The sequence below is a fragment of the Empidonax traillii genome, unplaced genomic scaffold, assembly GCF_003031625.1.
Source record: "Empidonax traillii isolate 1590-97213 ecotype Southwest subspecies unplaced genomic scaffold, ASM303162v1 scaffold311:size671644, whole genome shotgun sequence".
NCBI classification, from domain to species: domain Eukaryota; kingdom Metazoa; phylum Chordata; class Aves; order Passeriformes; family Tyrannidae; genus Empidonax; species Empidonax traillii.
Genome location: NW_020955504.1, coordinates 369272 through 384850, shown reverse-complemented (window position 1 = coordinate 384850; position 15579 = coordinate 369272). Strand labels below are relative to the sequence as shown.

Sequence of the window (15579 nt, the reverse complement as noted above, 5' to 3'; positions counted from 1 at the left end):
AGATTTGAGTCATGTTCATTTATAAGCAGAGAATCAAGGACCTTAAGAGAAGTTCTCTGTACTCAAGGTGTGTGCAAATCAGATCCTTCCACTTTTCCTGCTGCTTTTAGAAATTAATAAATTTCTCTGTAGAGAAAAGGATGACATAATTACCCAAAAAGAAGAGGGACTTTGAATCTCAATCTTACTCAACCCCAATCCAGGGTTGCGAGTGAGCTGGAAGAAAAACAAGTTTTAAGGCACTTCCTCCCTTCTTGGGCATTTCTCTTGGGGCTGTTGTAAATACCATACATGCCTTCTTCCCACTAAATGGTATGTAGGCCCCTAATTTCTTCAGGAATTCCATTTAAGGGATGGTGCAACACAGATTTGGCTAACTCAGTTTGGTTTCTATTTATATACAGTCATACTCTAAAATACTAGAGTACTGGCAGAAAACATAGGACAGAGCCTGGGACATGGAAGCTGTAGCTTCGTACCAAGCTGTGGTACCATATGCCACAGTGAAGTCATACGGCAAGCTAATCTCTCAAGCACAGATTTTTTCCTTCTCCTCCTAGGAAGCTCAGTCTCACAAGCAGCCTTAAGTAGACTTAAGTATCTCTCTTGCCTACCCAGGCACTGTTGAGGGCAGGAGCTAGCCTTCCCACCGGCCTGGACAGCCAGTGGGCTGCTTTTTATCTGGTCCTTCCTACTGAAATCATGTAACCTGAACACCCTTCGCGCGAAATTGTAACTGCCCCTGCAACTCCTTCTGGTCACTGGGATATACTTACTTTCTCACTGTGATCATTCATTCTCCAAGAAGATTCCAATAACTGCACTAAGTAGTAATAAAATAAGAAATAACTTGTTTTGCCACAAAAGCAATTTTTTCTTCTCCAAATTTTCTTTCTTTGCTCAAAGTAAACGTTTCACAAAAGTTTAGTTTCAAACAAGTGCTAGGTTTAATGTATCCAATTCTTTATTCTCTAGAGATGTAAACAGAATCCAAATACCAGGGGAAGGATAAGTAAGGGGAAGCTTTCTTTTCAGCATGTTGTACATGTTCAAGTCAGTATAAGGTGACAATGAACTTCAGGCTTATGACACTTCTAAGGAAACAGGTCCTGACTAATTTTCAGAAAATCTGATAGTTTACTCTTCTTCCCTACAAATTTCCTGGTATGTAACAAGCTTCACAGACATATGGACTGTGGAAACAGTCCTAAATGAAACATTTTCCAAGTTATCTAAAACATTCCTAAAGCCAGTATTTTTTTTCTGAAATGTTTAAGGTATATACATCATATAGAGCTTTGTGGAATAGAAATTTCACTAACATTCTTTGAGATGAATTAAATAACTCACTTGAGGTTAACAGCTGTTGAGCAATGTTGCCTCCTCCCAAACTCATGCTGATAAAAATGAGGAGTCATATTACATTAAATATTTATACTACTCCTTCATCCTAATACAGGTCTCTTCCAAACACACTGTGTGACTAATAAAAAACATCTTATGCCACATCCCCAGAATTATTTTGAGAAAAATATCTCAGGTCTGAGATGACATGCACACAAAGGGCACAGTAAAGCATGGCCAAGACTCCTCCCTTCTCGACAGATTCACTTTTTTCTATAAGCATCACAACACATTCCATTTAACAATTGTTTTTGAACTAATAGCTTTAGTGTTCGAGAACTAAGGAGGAAAATAAAATTCACTAGTATTTTGCTCAAAACTTTATGCATAGTTTGCTTCTTTAAAAAAGAAAAAGAAAGATACAGAAGTTGAGGTAAACATTGAAATTTAACCCAGAACTAGAACTGCAAAAAGCAGAGGGAGTTGCCTAAGGGTGGATATTAGTTTGTTTGGCAATCTTACCACATCTTTTAGCTCTTCTTCCTAATGAAGCAAACAACTCAAGATACTTCAAAAAAAAGAAAAACACATAATCCCTTAAGCCAATTTAGTCTCTTGAGCTACCCAGGCTGCTGAGCTGGAGAGGATGAGGGACCAAAATCAAGAAGAGTAAGTACAAATAATCTAAAATGATAACAGACATACCTATGAAAAGAATGGCTAAGATTTGTAAAATGCACAGAAAAGACACTTAGATATGTTTGAAGACATATTACCTAATGTGAGAGAGACCAGGGATGTATTTAAATTTTTAAAGAAATGTGTCTTTCAGAATTTTAGCAAAGTCTCCTGAGTTACTGCAGATATTTGCCGAAGTTTAGAGCAACATGCTACACATGCATTTGTTATGCACCTACTTTTCACACTTGCAAATTGGTTATTCTTACAGTTAGTGAGAAGAAACAGCTCTGATTCAGGTAAAATTAAGCAAAATATGAAATAAGTTATGATTAAATTCAAGCCAAAGTAACGCTTTCTGACTACATACCTCTTTGCCATGTTATGGTAGATGGGTCAATATCAAGGCGTGCAAATTTGCTGATCTCCTCTTCTGTTAAAGTTTCAGGATCAGTCTTGTTTATTCCCAGCTTCTACACACAAAACAAATTAAAGAAGTACAATGAAATGCCTTATTTGCTTCAAATGGTATAGCTGCTCTGGCTCATCAATCCCACACATGTAAGTGAGGAGTTTCAATCTTAATAATCCTCTTTCAAAAAAAAAAATGCAATCCCATCCCAAAAAGATATTTTTACATTTGATTTTTTTTTTTAGATATAAGGAATCATTATACTAGCAATTATTCACAGCAAAATAAGTCAATTACATTGGAAATTATGATGTATGTATTTGAATGTTATAAAGCCAAACTATTTTTTACTTAGTTGCAGCTAATGTGAAGAGAGAAATACATTTCAAATGCAGAGATAACTGGTATGTCATGAGTAACACAAACACTTTCCCTCCTTCCCTAATGTGTTACCTGTAACAGTGTAGATGAGAACAAAATGAAAACACTCCAAAATTCTGATAGAACAATCTGGGAGAGGGACTCTGCTTTAGAGGCATCAAGTAGGCATCATCCACATTTTAGTTTACTGACATTCAACTGAGCAGCACAGAAGCTGTTATGAGAACTTTCTTTTCCTCCCTTCCCAAAACAGAAGCTGGTACTAACTCTATCCTCCTTTCCACCCCCCAATAGCATGTGTGCATGTGACAACTGTCTGTTGCCATTCAATGACTCTGAAACAACATCAGCCAGGACTCATAAGCCAACAACAAATATGGAACTGGACAGAGAAGACTGAAGCTGTCCTTAAGGGTCATATTCAAGGGGTTCATATTCTCTTCCTCCTATGCTAGTGGACTGTTTTGCTCTCTAGGTATTTATCAGAATGGCAGTCTCAAATCCAGATATGTTATTCATACATGAATTGCACAGGAAGCTCTTCTGGAGGCATTCTGGAAGCAAGATGGGATGCAAAGATACACTGTGCACACAAATGTACTTCTACGCCTTGAACAAAGAGCATTGTCAAACTGACATCAATAAAACCCCAGAAGTATACGCTATAATAAACTTTTAAAACCAGAAAATATTACAAAACCAAAGAATGTGAGCTTTCAAACGTGACTCTACCATAATAGGAAAAGTATTTTAAAACCTCTAACCTTAATATTTCATCAGAAAAGACACAGCATTTAAAAACATTACTGGTATACTTCAGGAGAAAAGAATAGCAAAAATGTTAGTTATGAAAATAATATCAGACCCAGATCCTATTACTCCAAGGATGTTGCTTTCAGAAAAAAGTCTGGACTTGATAAATTCATGAGGGTTGATACAAACTCAGTCACATACATCAAATAATTTTAAACAAGTTGCATAAGAGAATCCATTTTATGAAGAGACATAATTGAGGAGAGACTGTATGAACAACTTACTCTTAGACGGGCAAGCTGAATAGGAGAAAATCCTCTCACACCATTAACTACTGGAACCAGCCTATTATACAAAGACTAGAAAAAACACACAAGAAGTTAATGAAAGAAAAGTTATAAAAAGCTAATTCTTTTCAAATTTATTCCACCTAATTTCAGTATGACTTTTCCAATCACAAAAGTTGTGGACTTCTAGTCAGCCATTTAAAAAACAATTCTGAGAAGATGGAAAGCTTCTGAGCAATCTGTATGTCTAAAATCCAATTACCAAAAATTACTGGGTTTCTATGTTTTACCAAAAAAAAAAAAAGTATTAATTTTGAAATTGGGAACCTTTCAAAACTTAACCAAGGCCCAAATCATTGAAACTGTAATCAACATTTGCAAACTGGCCTCAGCGCACACTTGTGTTGTACCAAGTAAAGGGAATATGACAACCCTGCTCAGTTTTAACATTGCAGCCAGAAAGAAGAGGCTCCTTCCTTTACTTTCTCCCTTCCCTTTGAAGACTCAACTTAGCATCTATCTTAAGGTCACGATAGATTTAGCAGAGGGAAAGTTTATTCCTCTCCATAACTCCTTCTTCTTAAGGTACGTCATACCCAACTACACATCAGGAGAGTAATTTGTAATTTTAAATGTAGTCTACAAATTACTGAAAAGTATGATATTATATATAGGGAAAACATCCATAAGAACAGTATTTAGTATAGTCTGAAATAGTTGTCAATATTCTGAGCATAAGATCCTTATCCTAAAGACTACCTTAAGATAGCCATTTGCCAGAAAAATGTATTCTGTAAGGAAAATTTCACAGCAGAACACAGAATGGCTTCAGCAATAATTCCTGTTCACATGGTGAAAATATAAAAAGATAAACAAGTTATTTTGCTTTGAAATGCAGTTTATTGAAAAACCAAGAAGAAAAAATGTCATGTGGATATGAGAAAATAATTCTCACCTTATCAGACTGAGTGCTTTCATGCAAGATTCTAGCATCGACAGCAGCAGCCAGCAAATTATTTGCAGCAGTTATAGCATGAATATCTCCAGTCAAATGAAGATTGAACTAGAAGGTGAAAGCAACAAGATCTTTTTAGAAGAAAACATTTAATTTACGAATCTCAGACAAATCAGCAGCAGAAATCTGCTTGAGGCTGCAGCCCTGATTAGTCACCTCTTAGTGTAGATTAAATATTTCCAGGCTGAAAACACACCAAGTCATATGAAGGACTTGTTCCCACCAGAGTATGTGGTAAACTACCCTAAGTTTAGTCAAACAAAGCCACAAACATCTTCATTCTTTGCTAAATGATTCAAGAATGAGAAGCCAAGGGCTACAGTATAACATCATTAATACTAAATCAGTTTACTGCTGTTAATTACTAATCGACCTGGACCAGAGGTGTAGATTACTGCTGAATCTCCCCCAGAGCACACCACGCATGCTGGCTTTGGGGCTTTTGGTATGTCAGCTTTCTGCTAGCTGCAGAACAGCTTGTAACCTCACAGACATGACACTGAGCAACAAAGTTTTACGGAAAACTCCAAAATCAGCATCTTTGATTAAATTTAAACTTGTGTTACACAGGTACTGTATTTCTATGAATCTGACAGAGGAAGTCAGAAAGTCAGTTTTAATGGCACTTCAGAGCCTACTGTGGAGGGGTAGTGACAGCAATCAACATAAGCCCTTGACTGTGCTCACACTAAAGTACAATAGGGGATTAAAAAAAAAATATCAAAGCTACATTAGGATTCTGCTTGGACCAACTGTTCACATTCAGGGCGGTACTTCACCAGTTCTGGCCATGGAGTGGTTTTCCTAAGCTTTTAAATTCGATTCTCTTGGGGTGAAACTGTTACATATTTCCAAACAAACACTGTGAATACCACAGAATCATTAAGGTTGGAAAAGACCTCCACAATCATCAAGTCTGACTTTCAACTGAATACCATAGTGCCCCTTAAACTGTACCACAAAGTGCAAGTTGAGGTTGTCTCACCTCTTCCATGGGGATCACTTGAGCATATCCACCACCGGCTGCTCCACCTGCACAGGAAAGCATATGGTCTCATCAGATTCCCACTGATTCTGAAAAAAAACCCTCATCTTTAAACAAACAAAGTGAAACAGACAGTGCTGATGACACATTTTCAGTATTTTCATTTCTATCAAAAAAGATAAATGACGTACTCAAATAAACAGGATTTCCTTAACCTTGCTGGCTTTTTCTCAGCAGATAGTAAAAAGGGAATTACAGATCTGAAATGAAAGCCTACACAAGGTGGCTGGCGCAGGCTTTGGCTACATAAGGGCTACCCCTCTGCTCTTGCCCAGTTTTAGGACACAGTCATGCACATGCAGCTGTTGGGTGGAAAGACATAGCAGTCACAAGCAAGAAGAACTGCTTCTGAACAAAATCTTCACACCCTCGCCTGAGTGCTCCTTCCCCCCTGCCTCTCAGGGTACAGGCAAGACATTTGCTGTAGCCCATGCAGAAGTTGAGTGGAGGGACTGAAGCACTCACATGCACCAGTCTCAGCTGAGAAGCATCAAGCAACCAGAAGCCTTCTAGCTGAAATCAAACTCATTAACTAAACTTCAGCAAAGCAAAGTAGATCAGATGGGGAGTGCTTGCCCCCTTAGGCACCAATTTCAGCTCAGAAATGGCAAAAAAAAAAAAAAAGATTGCATTATTTCCTATCAGCATTGAAGACAGGCTTGAAATCTGGCTGGGTCTTACCTGGCCCTCAGGCCTCAGGGTTTCTAGGCAAAAAGGCAGCAGCCCACGATTAGAGGCGACAGCTCAGGGGAACAGAAAGAAGAGGTTCAGACCTAGCCAAACACACGATGCTGACACAGCTCAACCACACGCACAACTGCTGACTTGGTTGTATTGATAGGAAATATCCAGTACGGGCTCTTCCTCAAGGAACAATTAAACAATAACATTTATGGACATATTTAGAGAGTCTCCAAGTAGAGGGGTGGCTGGAAGGGTGCGTACTCACACAAAATTCCTACTGGCTAATACATTCCTCTGCCTTTCATTACGTTTGGGCTTTATGTACGTTACCAATACATGCTGAGCGCATGAACAATGATATGAACCTTGCACAGGAAGTCGCATGCAAGTCACCTTTACCTATTAGTTACATATGTATTAAAGAAATCAAATATACTACCACCCGAGCAATCTACTCAGTGAAGGAATTAGGAAATTAAAAAGGAAGAAATAAAAGAAAAAAAAACCAAAAAAGCAGTATTTCCTTTTAATATGAAAGAGGTCATAGGTTCTGCAAATGTTATGTACCTTTAACTCCAAAAGTAGGTCCTTGAGAAGGTTGTCTCAGACAAGCAAAGGAATTAATTTTAAGGTGTGCAGTAAGTGCCTGAACGAGACCAACTGTGACTGTGCTTTTCCCCTCTCCTAGGGGTGTAGGGGTTATTCTGGCAAAACAAGAAAAAAGATTAATCAAATTCTTTGCTGATGTCAGCCTGACTAAGGATATCTGAACCTAAAGCTTTTGATTTCAATGAAGAATATTTGTACAGCAAATTTCAATAAGATTACTTTATCTTCACAAAAACACTATCACAATGTTAGCCCCTAGCTCAAGCTGAAATGCTAATATACATGTGTCTTCTATTTAAGCAATTTACTATGATAGCAGAAAAAGAAGATTATTTTGGCAAAAGTTCTAAAAAGAACATATTGAATTTAGACATTTTTATTACAGCACAAAAGTCTCACCAGTTTCATTAACAAACCATCCATCACAATACTCTAAGCATGTATTAATACTTTTCTGTAGTAATGCATGAGATCTTTAATTTCCACTGCTCAAACTTTGAATGAAATAATAGAATATTTTAAATTAAATAACCAACACTTTTGTTTGTAGAGCTTAACCACCCCTCTCCAGCTTCCATGTCATCATAACCCTCAACAATGACAGATCAACTGCCTTTCAAATAAAACAGGACACAAAATTCACTATATTCAATTTAACGTGATTTATTTTACACTTGAGTTTCATGATATTTTTGCCGATTTAACGGTGATAAGGGACAATGACAATCACAGTCCACAAAAAAGCTCAAAAGCATCATGCTACAGCTCCCACATCTAGACCAGATTGAATAGAATTTTAGAAAGAAATCCAATCTCAAATCAAAGACTCTAACCTCCACTGTATTCTTGCCCCTAGAGAAGACTCGATTCTTGCCCCTTTAATGAAGGGACAATGACAGCTGATTTTGCTAGTAGAAAACATATCAGCCTTCAGTGAATGAGAGACATCTCAATTTAAGTGATGTTCTTCCTACTTCCAACATAATCACATTTGTTTATGATCCATATTAAAATTCCGGGGAAGTGCTAGGGTTTTTCTCCTCTTTCTGTTTTTCTTCCTTTAAGTATGAACACATATCTCCAAAATGCATTCAAATGATTCATCTGAGGCACAGCATTTCTTTTTCTGACTGGCAAAAGACAAAAGCCCCACCCCAGTCCTTTTTGCACTCACATCACTCTCACAAATCCTACTTTACGGCAAAGCGTAACCACTTGTATCTTTGCTGCCTTTTCTACCTGCAGAGAAGTAAGTACTTTGGTGAAGCTGATGGTAAGAACTAACATTCATTCCCAAGGAAATCAAGCATGCACACATGTCATAGTCAAAGGGGAACCCTTATCCTATGACCGCTTCAAAACTTGAGCTAAAGCATCTAGATCTAATTAGAAACACTTCATTTCCCAATCAGTTATTTTTCCAAGATATTGCTAGCCTCAGATCACAATTCAAATGGCATCAAAGCATTAGTATAATCATAAGATTCAGCGCAGTTCAGTTAAGTTCACAGATTGGCAAAAGCCCATCTTTCTCCCTTAAATGTAAACAGATGAGAAACATTAACTTTTCACAAATCTATCTTTTACAGCATCATCAGATTTTTTTTTTTTTTTTTAATAAATCTTTGTTAGGTATGTCTAGAAAAATTTGGGCAATAGGAGGCAAGCCAAATTAACAGCTTTACACTGTTCTAGCAAAAAAAGTTCCTATTCAGAAAAATAGTGTTTTAACTAAAGTTCCAGTGAAATCAATGGAGTTTAGCACATCCATAAGAGAATCTCTGAGCTTAGACTCTTCACCTTGAACTACTCTCATATGTAATACTCACGTATTACATGGTTTACCTAATTTGGGCATTTGATTTTAGTAATTTTTTTCCACATTTATAATACCTTGTTCATTAACCATCAAACTCTAAAACATTGTCAATAACTTACTATCCAGACTATTTCATCATCCTAGAATGGCATCCTCCTTTGACTTAAAAAGGAATTCACAGAATTTTAGCAAAATACCTGTGTAGAGCCAACAAAAGGTGGGAAAATCGAAGCAGATCTTTTATCTGCTCTCAAAAGTGATTTTGGTCCCTGTCATCTTTTATATGTACTAGGCCTTCTTATTTCTTTCTGATCTACTGCAGTAGCATAGAAGCCTACTTCATTTCTTTTACTTTCAAGTTTGCAGTTCCTAGAAGAATGGATACTTTTAATCTCTACATTGTCAGGACAGGGAGCTCTCAGGGTTTTACTGTTGCCACAATAGCTTCCAGTTTTCCCACCATTTTTGCCATTTCCTTTTTGTCCTAGGATCCTTACTTTTGTACAAACATGCTTTCTTCAGAGCACCACAGCCAGGTTAACTCACTTTTGCTACCAGTTTCACCCTTCTGACTACTGTTCTAACACTGGTTTCCCAAAACCCATTCAAATAATTCTTAGCATAGTTTCTCCTTACCCCTTATTCTCCTACTATCTCATTCATTTTTGTCTATTGTCCTAATCTCATTTACTTGATCCTCTTATTCCAGATTAAAGCCAGATTTATGAGTAATCCTGAAGCATTATGGCACTCAAAGATTTAAGAAAGTAAAAACTATTTAGCTAGAGTTATTTCATCAGTTGCAGCTCAAAACGTGGCAGGTGGTTGACCTGGCATGCACAGCAAGGCATGGACTCTTTACAACTCTTATGAAACAAGCCAAAACAAAGATGCAGCCTTCAGTCCAGTAAAAGAAAGGAAATTGGAACAGACAAATACATAACCAAAATGGCATGTTGGTAGTAGCATGAAGGATAGTATCTATTTGTCATAGAAGATAACACAAAATCAAGTGCAACATTACTAAAATGCTCTTGAACTTGACCGGCCTCTTCTAAAATGACTATAACATGAGCCAGAAAGCCCTGTGAATTTTCTGAGACAGATCTTTTTCCAGAAAGCAAAAAGAGAAACAAACCATTGCTCATTGATTAAACTGACAGGAAGAGATCTTGCCTCTGCTGAATTTCCAGTACATTGATATACTCTGCACCAGCTCTAAACCTCAGCTTTAAATATTAGTTAAAAGAAAAACAAAACAAAAGCCTGAAATTAAAAGAAAATTCTATTCCAACAATTTCCTTTAGAATGTTTATTTAAAACATCTTCCCTTTTGTACCTGGTCTACTTTGATCAGTTTTTATAAATACAATAATCAGTTTAAGGTGCTTTGCGGACATTGAAGTATTTTTGCTGGCTACACTATAGAATCTACAGTCTTCTAGCTTAGGTCACTCACTCACATGGGTATAAAATTACAACTGCCAATGGCTAACTTTAGCTCACTTGTGCAATGTTGTGTTGTAACCTTATGCAAATCCAGGAGAAACCTTCTTTAAAATGCAGTAAATTTTAATGAACTTCAAGAGACTTTTACAGCCATTTGCATTATTCTTCAAATTCCCTTAGTATGTTTTCAGTCAAAACACAGAAACCCCACCATCCTTTTCCTCCTTAAAACTTACTTTGCCACCTACCAAGCAGTAATCAGCTCCTTGGCAAAGTAAGTTTTCCATAACACTGAAAGCCTTCTCTCTTTATGTATACCAAAACAAAGATAAGAGTATGCAGACTTTCTGTTTGTTTGTTATACATCACATTAGCTTACAGCAGAGCTGTTTCTGTGGGAAAGCTACATGAGGTCTCCCAAAGAGAAAATAAACAAACAGGGAGATTCTGTAACTTCCTCACAGCTATGGCAGCCGTTGTGACTCCAGCAAGAACTTTACCGGGTAAGTGACAATTCTCTCTGAATTTCCTACCTTTGACTTACAGGTATCAGCAGCTTCAGAAATTTTAATGAGCTCATAATTTCTGTGATCCACACAGAAACCAGCCCATGAAGGCCACGGGCAACTGAGTTCCCACCTACTTACATATCCCATCCAAGATTACAACTGTCAGAAATATATTTCTGAGCACAGAAGTGTTGCAACCGCTGTCACCTCACTGAGGTGAGATTATGGCAACATTGCAGTGGCATCCTCAGGTGGGACTGGAACTTCTAAATATAAAAGCACAGATATCACTGTGAAACTAAAATGACTGAACCAAGACAGGAACAGACTCCTCAACTACAGACTCCTCAACAGATGAATCCTCAACACAAACTCTTAAAAACCACTGAAGACTCATCCAAGGTAATCCCAGTCAGGAGTTGTGCAATGAGATGATGAATACCTGACAAACTGTCTCAACTTTGACTTTGCTTTAGACTGTCAGACAATTCAGTGCATCAGCAAAGGGCTATTTCCCCCTCTTTTTCTTCCCTGTATTTTTCCTTTATTATATGTTTTCCCTTCTTCTTAGTTTTTAAGCACTTTGTGGCCCAGGAAATACAGTGAACAGAAATACAATCCAATACATACCTATCAGAAGTAAAATGAAATTCCAAATCTGAAAATTGTATCCCCAAAATATTTACCATCATACAGCTTGTACAAGACATTAAGTCAGTATTTATTGTCTTACCTTACTGAAAAGGTAGTTCATCACAGAACAATCTATTACTGCTAGGGGAAAAGTACTGATTTTAAATTTTCCAGCATTCAAAACCTATCACACTTCTTGCTAAAAGCAGCATCATATTTCAAAGTTTTCCCACATTCTCCTCATCTTGCATTTTTGAAGTGAATGAGTTTCCAGAATCATCTGGTAAAAGACACAGCCCTAGAGCATTTAGAAACAAAATGCTGGAATATACATACACATACTCGCTAACAAATTTTAGCTGTAATTTCATATTGTGTTTGCAAATATGCTATCTGCATGCTTGAATGCACGATTAAGTTACCCCGGACACTAAACTTAGCTAGTAGGCCATGCACAAGCTTCATTCATTTGCATGGTCTCAGCTTGCAGTGAGTGGACGCAGTTTGAACTAAAATATCCGGTGACATATTATTTAGCGCAATAAAAGTCTGTATATAGGCAGTTAATGCCCAAGAACCAATTACTGCATGGTAACTCAGGACTCTGTCCCCACAGTGTCCTATAACAAGTCAAACACAATCAGAGACAATAAAAAAGCAAGAATGAAAAAACGTGAAAGGAATGCTCTCCATACAGAACAAAATGAAAGTTATGAAGAAATAAAGTCTTCATTCTATTCCTGTGTGACCTGATCTGTTAACCAAACTGCAATTTTTCAGCATACAAGCTTGTACTGGATGAGGCACTTAAATACATTTGTTTGCATTTAGAAAGAACAAAAGACTTTGCAGTTAGTAGCAACTTTTAAAAAAAGTCATAAATACAGCTATCTTTAGAGATAAAGAGATACATTTTAGTTGCATTTTACTGTTCAGAACAACAAGTTTGGTCTCTAGCATATCAGGAATAAACTAGAAGAGCATTTGCGGCAAATATTTATAATTCCTAGACACTGTGAAACATTTAAACCCAAGTGTGCAATTACAGGCTCAAATGCTGCTGGCTGCATCATGGATGGAGGTTGGAGATTTTGTAGTTTGTTGAATACATACACACACACGTACACTTTACACTCCCTTCACATATGAAAAGTTCCCATCATACATTATAAGTATTTCCACCAGATCAAATAACCTGAAGTATAAGCATATATCTTAAATGTTTCCTCTGAAGCACTGAAAATTTATTCTGAAGACCTATACTGCATCATTCTAAAAGAATTTCTAAGTATCTTTGGTTATTGTGAACAAACACAATAATCCAAATGGCAGGTTTTGGTTAACCTTGCCTTGGCAGGCAGAGAACGAAGGCAACTGAGGATACTATTTCACTCCCCCATTTCCACACTTCAGTAATACTCAATTTTCATTGTACTGAACAACTTCCCCATCAGATAGAGTTCCCTGCTTTTCTTAAAATCATTGTTGTCTGCTACAGTCATTTCAGGAAATGAGAACAGCTGAGAGCATATAAACACACATTACACATACATTTTATGTGTAAAATATTTCAAAGTCAAGCTTTGAACTCTCTCAGAAGAATGTTCCCACTATCGTAACTATCTTGCCCAGCACTCCTCCTGCAGCAGATGTGGCTTTGTACTAACCCCACCAGATTCAATGATTTCAGAAACATTAAAAATAGCAACATATTGCAGCATCGGGTTGTGTAGGCACCCAACTCAGACACTTGTTTGTGAAACACCAGGCAGTATTTGTACATATTATATCAACTTAAGAAGATACAATTTTCTATTTGTTGCCATCTGCTCATCTTGCTAGTCAAAACTTCTGCATTTCTTCCACATGTATCTAGGCTTTCTTCGGTGACAAAAATTGCTTGAGATACCTTCTTTGCAGAAGACAGGGACACAAAGCAGTGTGAAGAAATGTGCATGCAAACTGACACAACTAACAACGTGCTATCTTGCACCTCCAGACATTTTCAAATAACCTCTTATTCTGATAGCCTGGCTCAGCCTGCAGCATGGTGCCCAGTTAGTTGATGCTGTTGACAACATGAGCGTGAAAATACATGGTAGCAACTTTCTTCAAACTCAGCCAAATGCTGAACACGTTTTTGTTTCTCCAATGCAGCAAAAAAACCCCAAACCAAAATAAAACTCTACCAAAGGAAACCAAGCTTAACCAGCATTTACTTCCTTCTCTTAACTACTCTAGAATCCCTCAGGAACATCTTTATATGCTGCACTTCTATCACACAGCTTTGAAGAAAGCTTCATGGCTTGCGTCAGCTTTGTAACATCAGGTCTCTGAGTCTACAATGGCTCCATCTCAGACAGTGCCCGAAATACACTGTGTCCCTGCAAGAAGGTAGTAAACAGTTTGTGAAACACTAGCCAAGGCGAGGAATCAGTAGATCGAGGCAGTTAAGAACAGTCTTCTCCTTCTGGATCAGCCTAAAACTGTATTTTAAACCTCAGTGGTTTTACTTAAAAGGAAGTGACCATATAGATTAACTCAGAATATAAAGAACACACTGCAGTTTAAATATTAATGAAAACCTATATTTGTTCACAAGTAGAAGTTTCCACTTATAAACTGGATGAACAAAAAAATGGTGTCACTGAATGCAAGAAAAACCCAAAGCTCTTCAGAAGTGCATAATTCCTGCTGAGTTTAGCATTTGCTATAATCGTGGGAACAGCAAGCAGGATAAGCCTGCCTGGAGACATGTCTACATTTCAGAGAAAAAAACATGGCTTTTTAAACTTTGTAATCTGTTCTTCAATAAAAAAGTATTTATTGTTAATATCAACAGATTAGCATGTAGCTTCTGTTAACATTTGTTTATAAACAGACACAATACAAGCAGCCTTAAATATCCAAGTTAAACAATTAAAATTCTGATAAAACAGTAAGAAAAACTCCATGCACCAACAGATAACATTTCATAGAATCACAGAACAAACTACCTTTCATAAAATATACTTTACTTCAGCAATAACAGTTTGGAAGAAAAGCTGTGTTACTTCAAAAAAGTTCAAAACCTGCTCACTTTCAGAACAGAACAACATACAGATGAAAACGTTCAGGATTCTTATTTGCCTAGCGTATAAAAAAAGATGTAAGTTGCATGTTTATATTAATATGAGTGGAAAGAGTGGACATTAATGACATTACAGTGCATTCTTACCCAGCAACTAGAACATATTTTCCATCTGGCTGATCCTTTAACCTTTCCAGCAGGGACAAACGTACTTTGGCTTTGGTTTGGCCATAGATCTCAATTTCATCTGTAAGCAATCCTATCTCCTTGGCAAGTACATCAACAGCTTTTGGACTCTGTGCTCGGGAAATCTCAATATCACTGGAAAGGAAAACAAATAGGAGACAGGAGATTTCTCTCAGCTTAGGTGGTCGACGACAGAGCACAAAACAACAGCAAATAATCCAACAATAGAGTTACTGTAATGATTTTTTCAATCCTCTCCCACATTTTATTAACCAAATCTATATATTAGCTAACACCTAATATAACATTGAAAATCACGTGCAGTGTTTGTTAATTGTTACAATTTCACAGAGTTTTCTCGTTTAATCAGACTCCAAATATGACGTAATGCTTTCATATCAAGCTAGAGACGTGTCTGCTGAATGCTCAAGCATGTCCCACTGGAATGGATGTTTCTGGTTTTGTTTTTCTTTCTCTTCTCCTCCCTCACGGCATATTTCAGCACATACAATTTACTGAAAAGTGCATACATTCCTTGGCCAACAGTCACACAAACACATTATCTATACCCCAGCGCCATGCAAGCTCAGCCTCGCTACTCCCCCATGAGGGCACCAAAGGAAACAAGGCATTTGAAGACCAACTCATGCACTTCTAAAACACAGCTAAACTGAGAATGGCCACAAAGCAGGAGTCTAGTAATGG

At 37.3% G+C, this 15579-nt stretch overlaps 1 protein-coding gene across 3 annotated transcripts in view; it reads right to left on the bottom strand.

Moving 5' to 3' along the window:
• The window catches only part of MTHFD1L (methylenetetrahydrofolate dehydrogenase (NADP+ dependent) 1 like), a 143325-nt gene that overhangs the window by 108568 nt on the left and 19178 nt on the right, over positions 1 to 15579 (bottom strand). The window contains exons 1-6 of one of the 3 annotated variants that reach the window (XM_027891174.1): positions 7167 to 7201; positions 6597 to 6619; positions 5856 to 5902; positions 4811 to 4918; positions 3853 to 3927; positions 2393 to 2495 (exon numbers count right to left, since the gene is read on the bottom strand). In XM_027891174.1, coding sequence (XP_027746975.1) covers positions 2393 to 2495; positions 3853 to 3927; positions 4811 to 4918; positions 5856 to 5864 — 295 coding nt within the window. In that variant the 5' untranslated portion in view covers positions 5865 to 5902; positions 6597 to 6619; positions 7167 to 7201. Of the gene's footprint in view, positions 1 to 2392; positions 2496 to 3852; positions 3928 to 4810; positions 4919 to 5855; positions 5903 to 6380; positions 6513 to 6596; positions 6620 to 7166; positions 7304 to 14835; positions 15010 to 15579 lie in introns of those variants that run through there. The other 2 variants (XM_027891173.1, XM_027891172.1) reach the window with 2 other exon arrangements.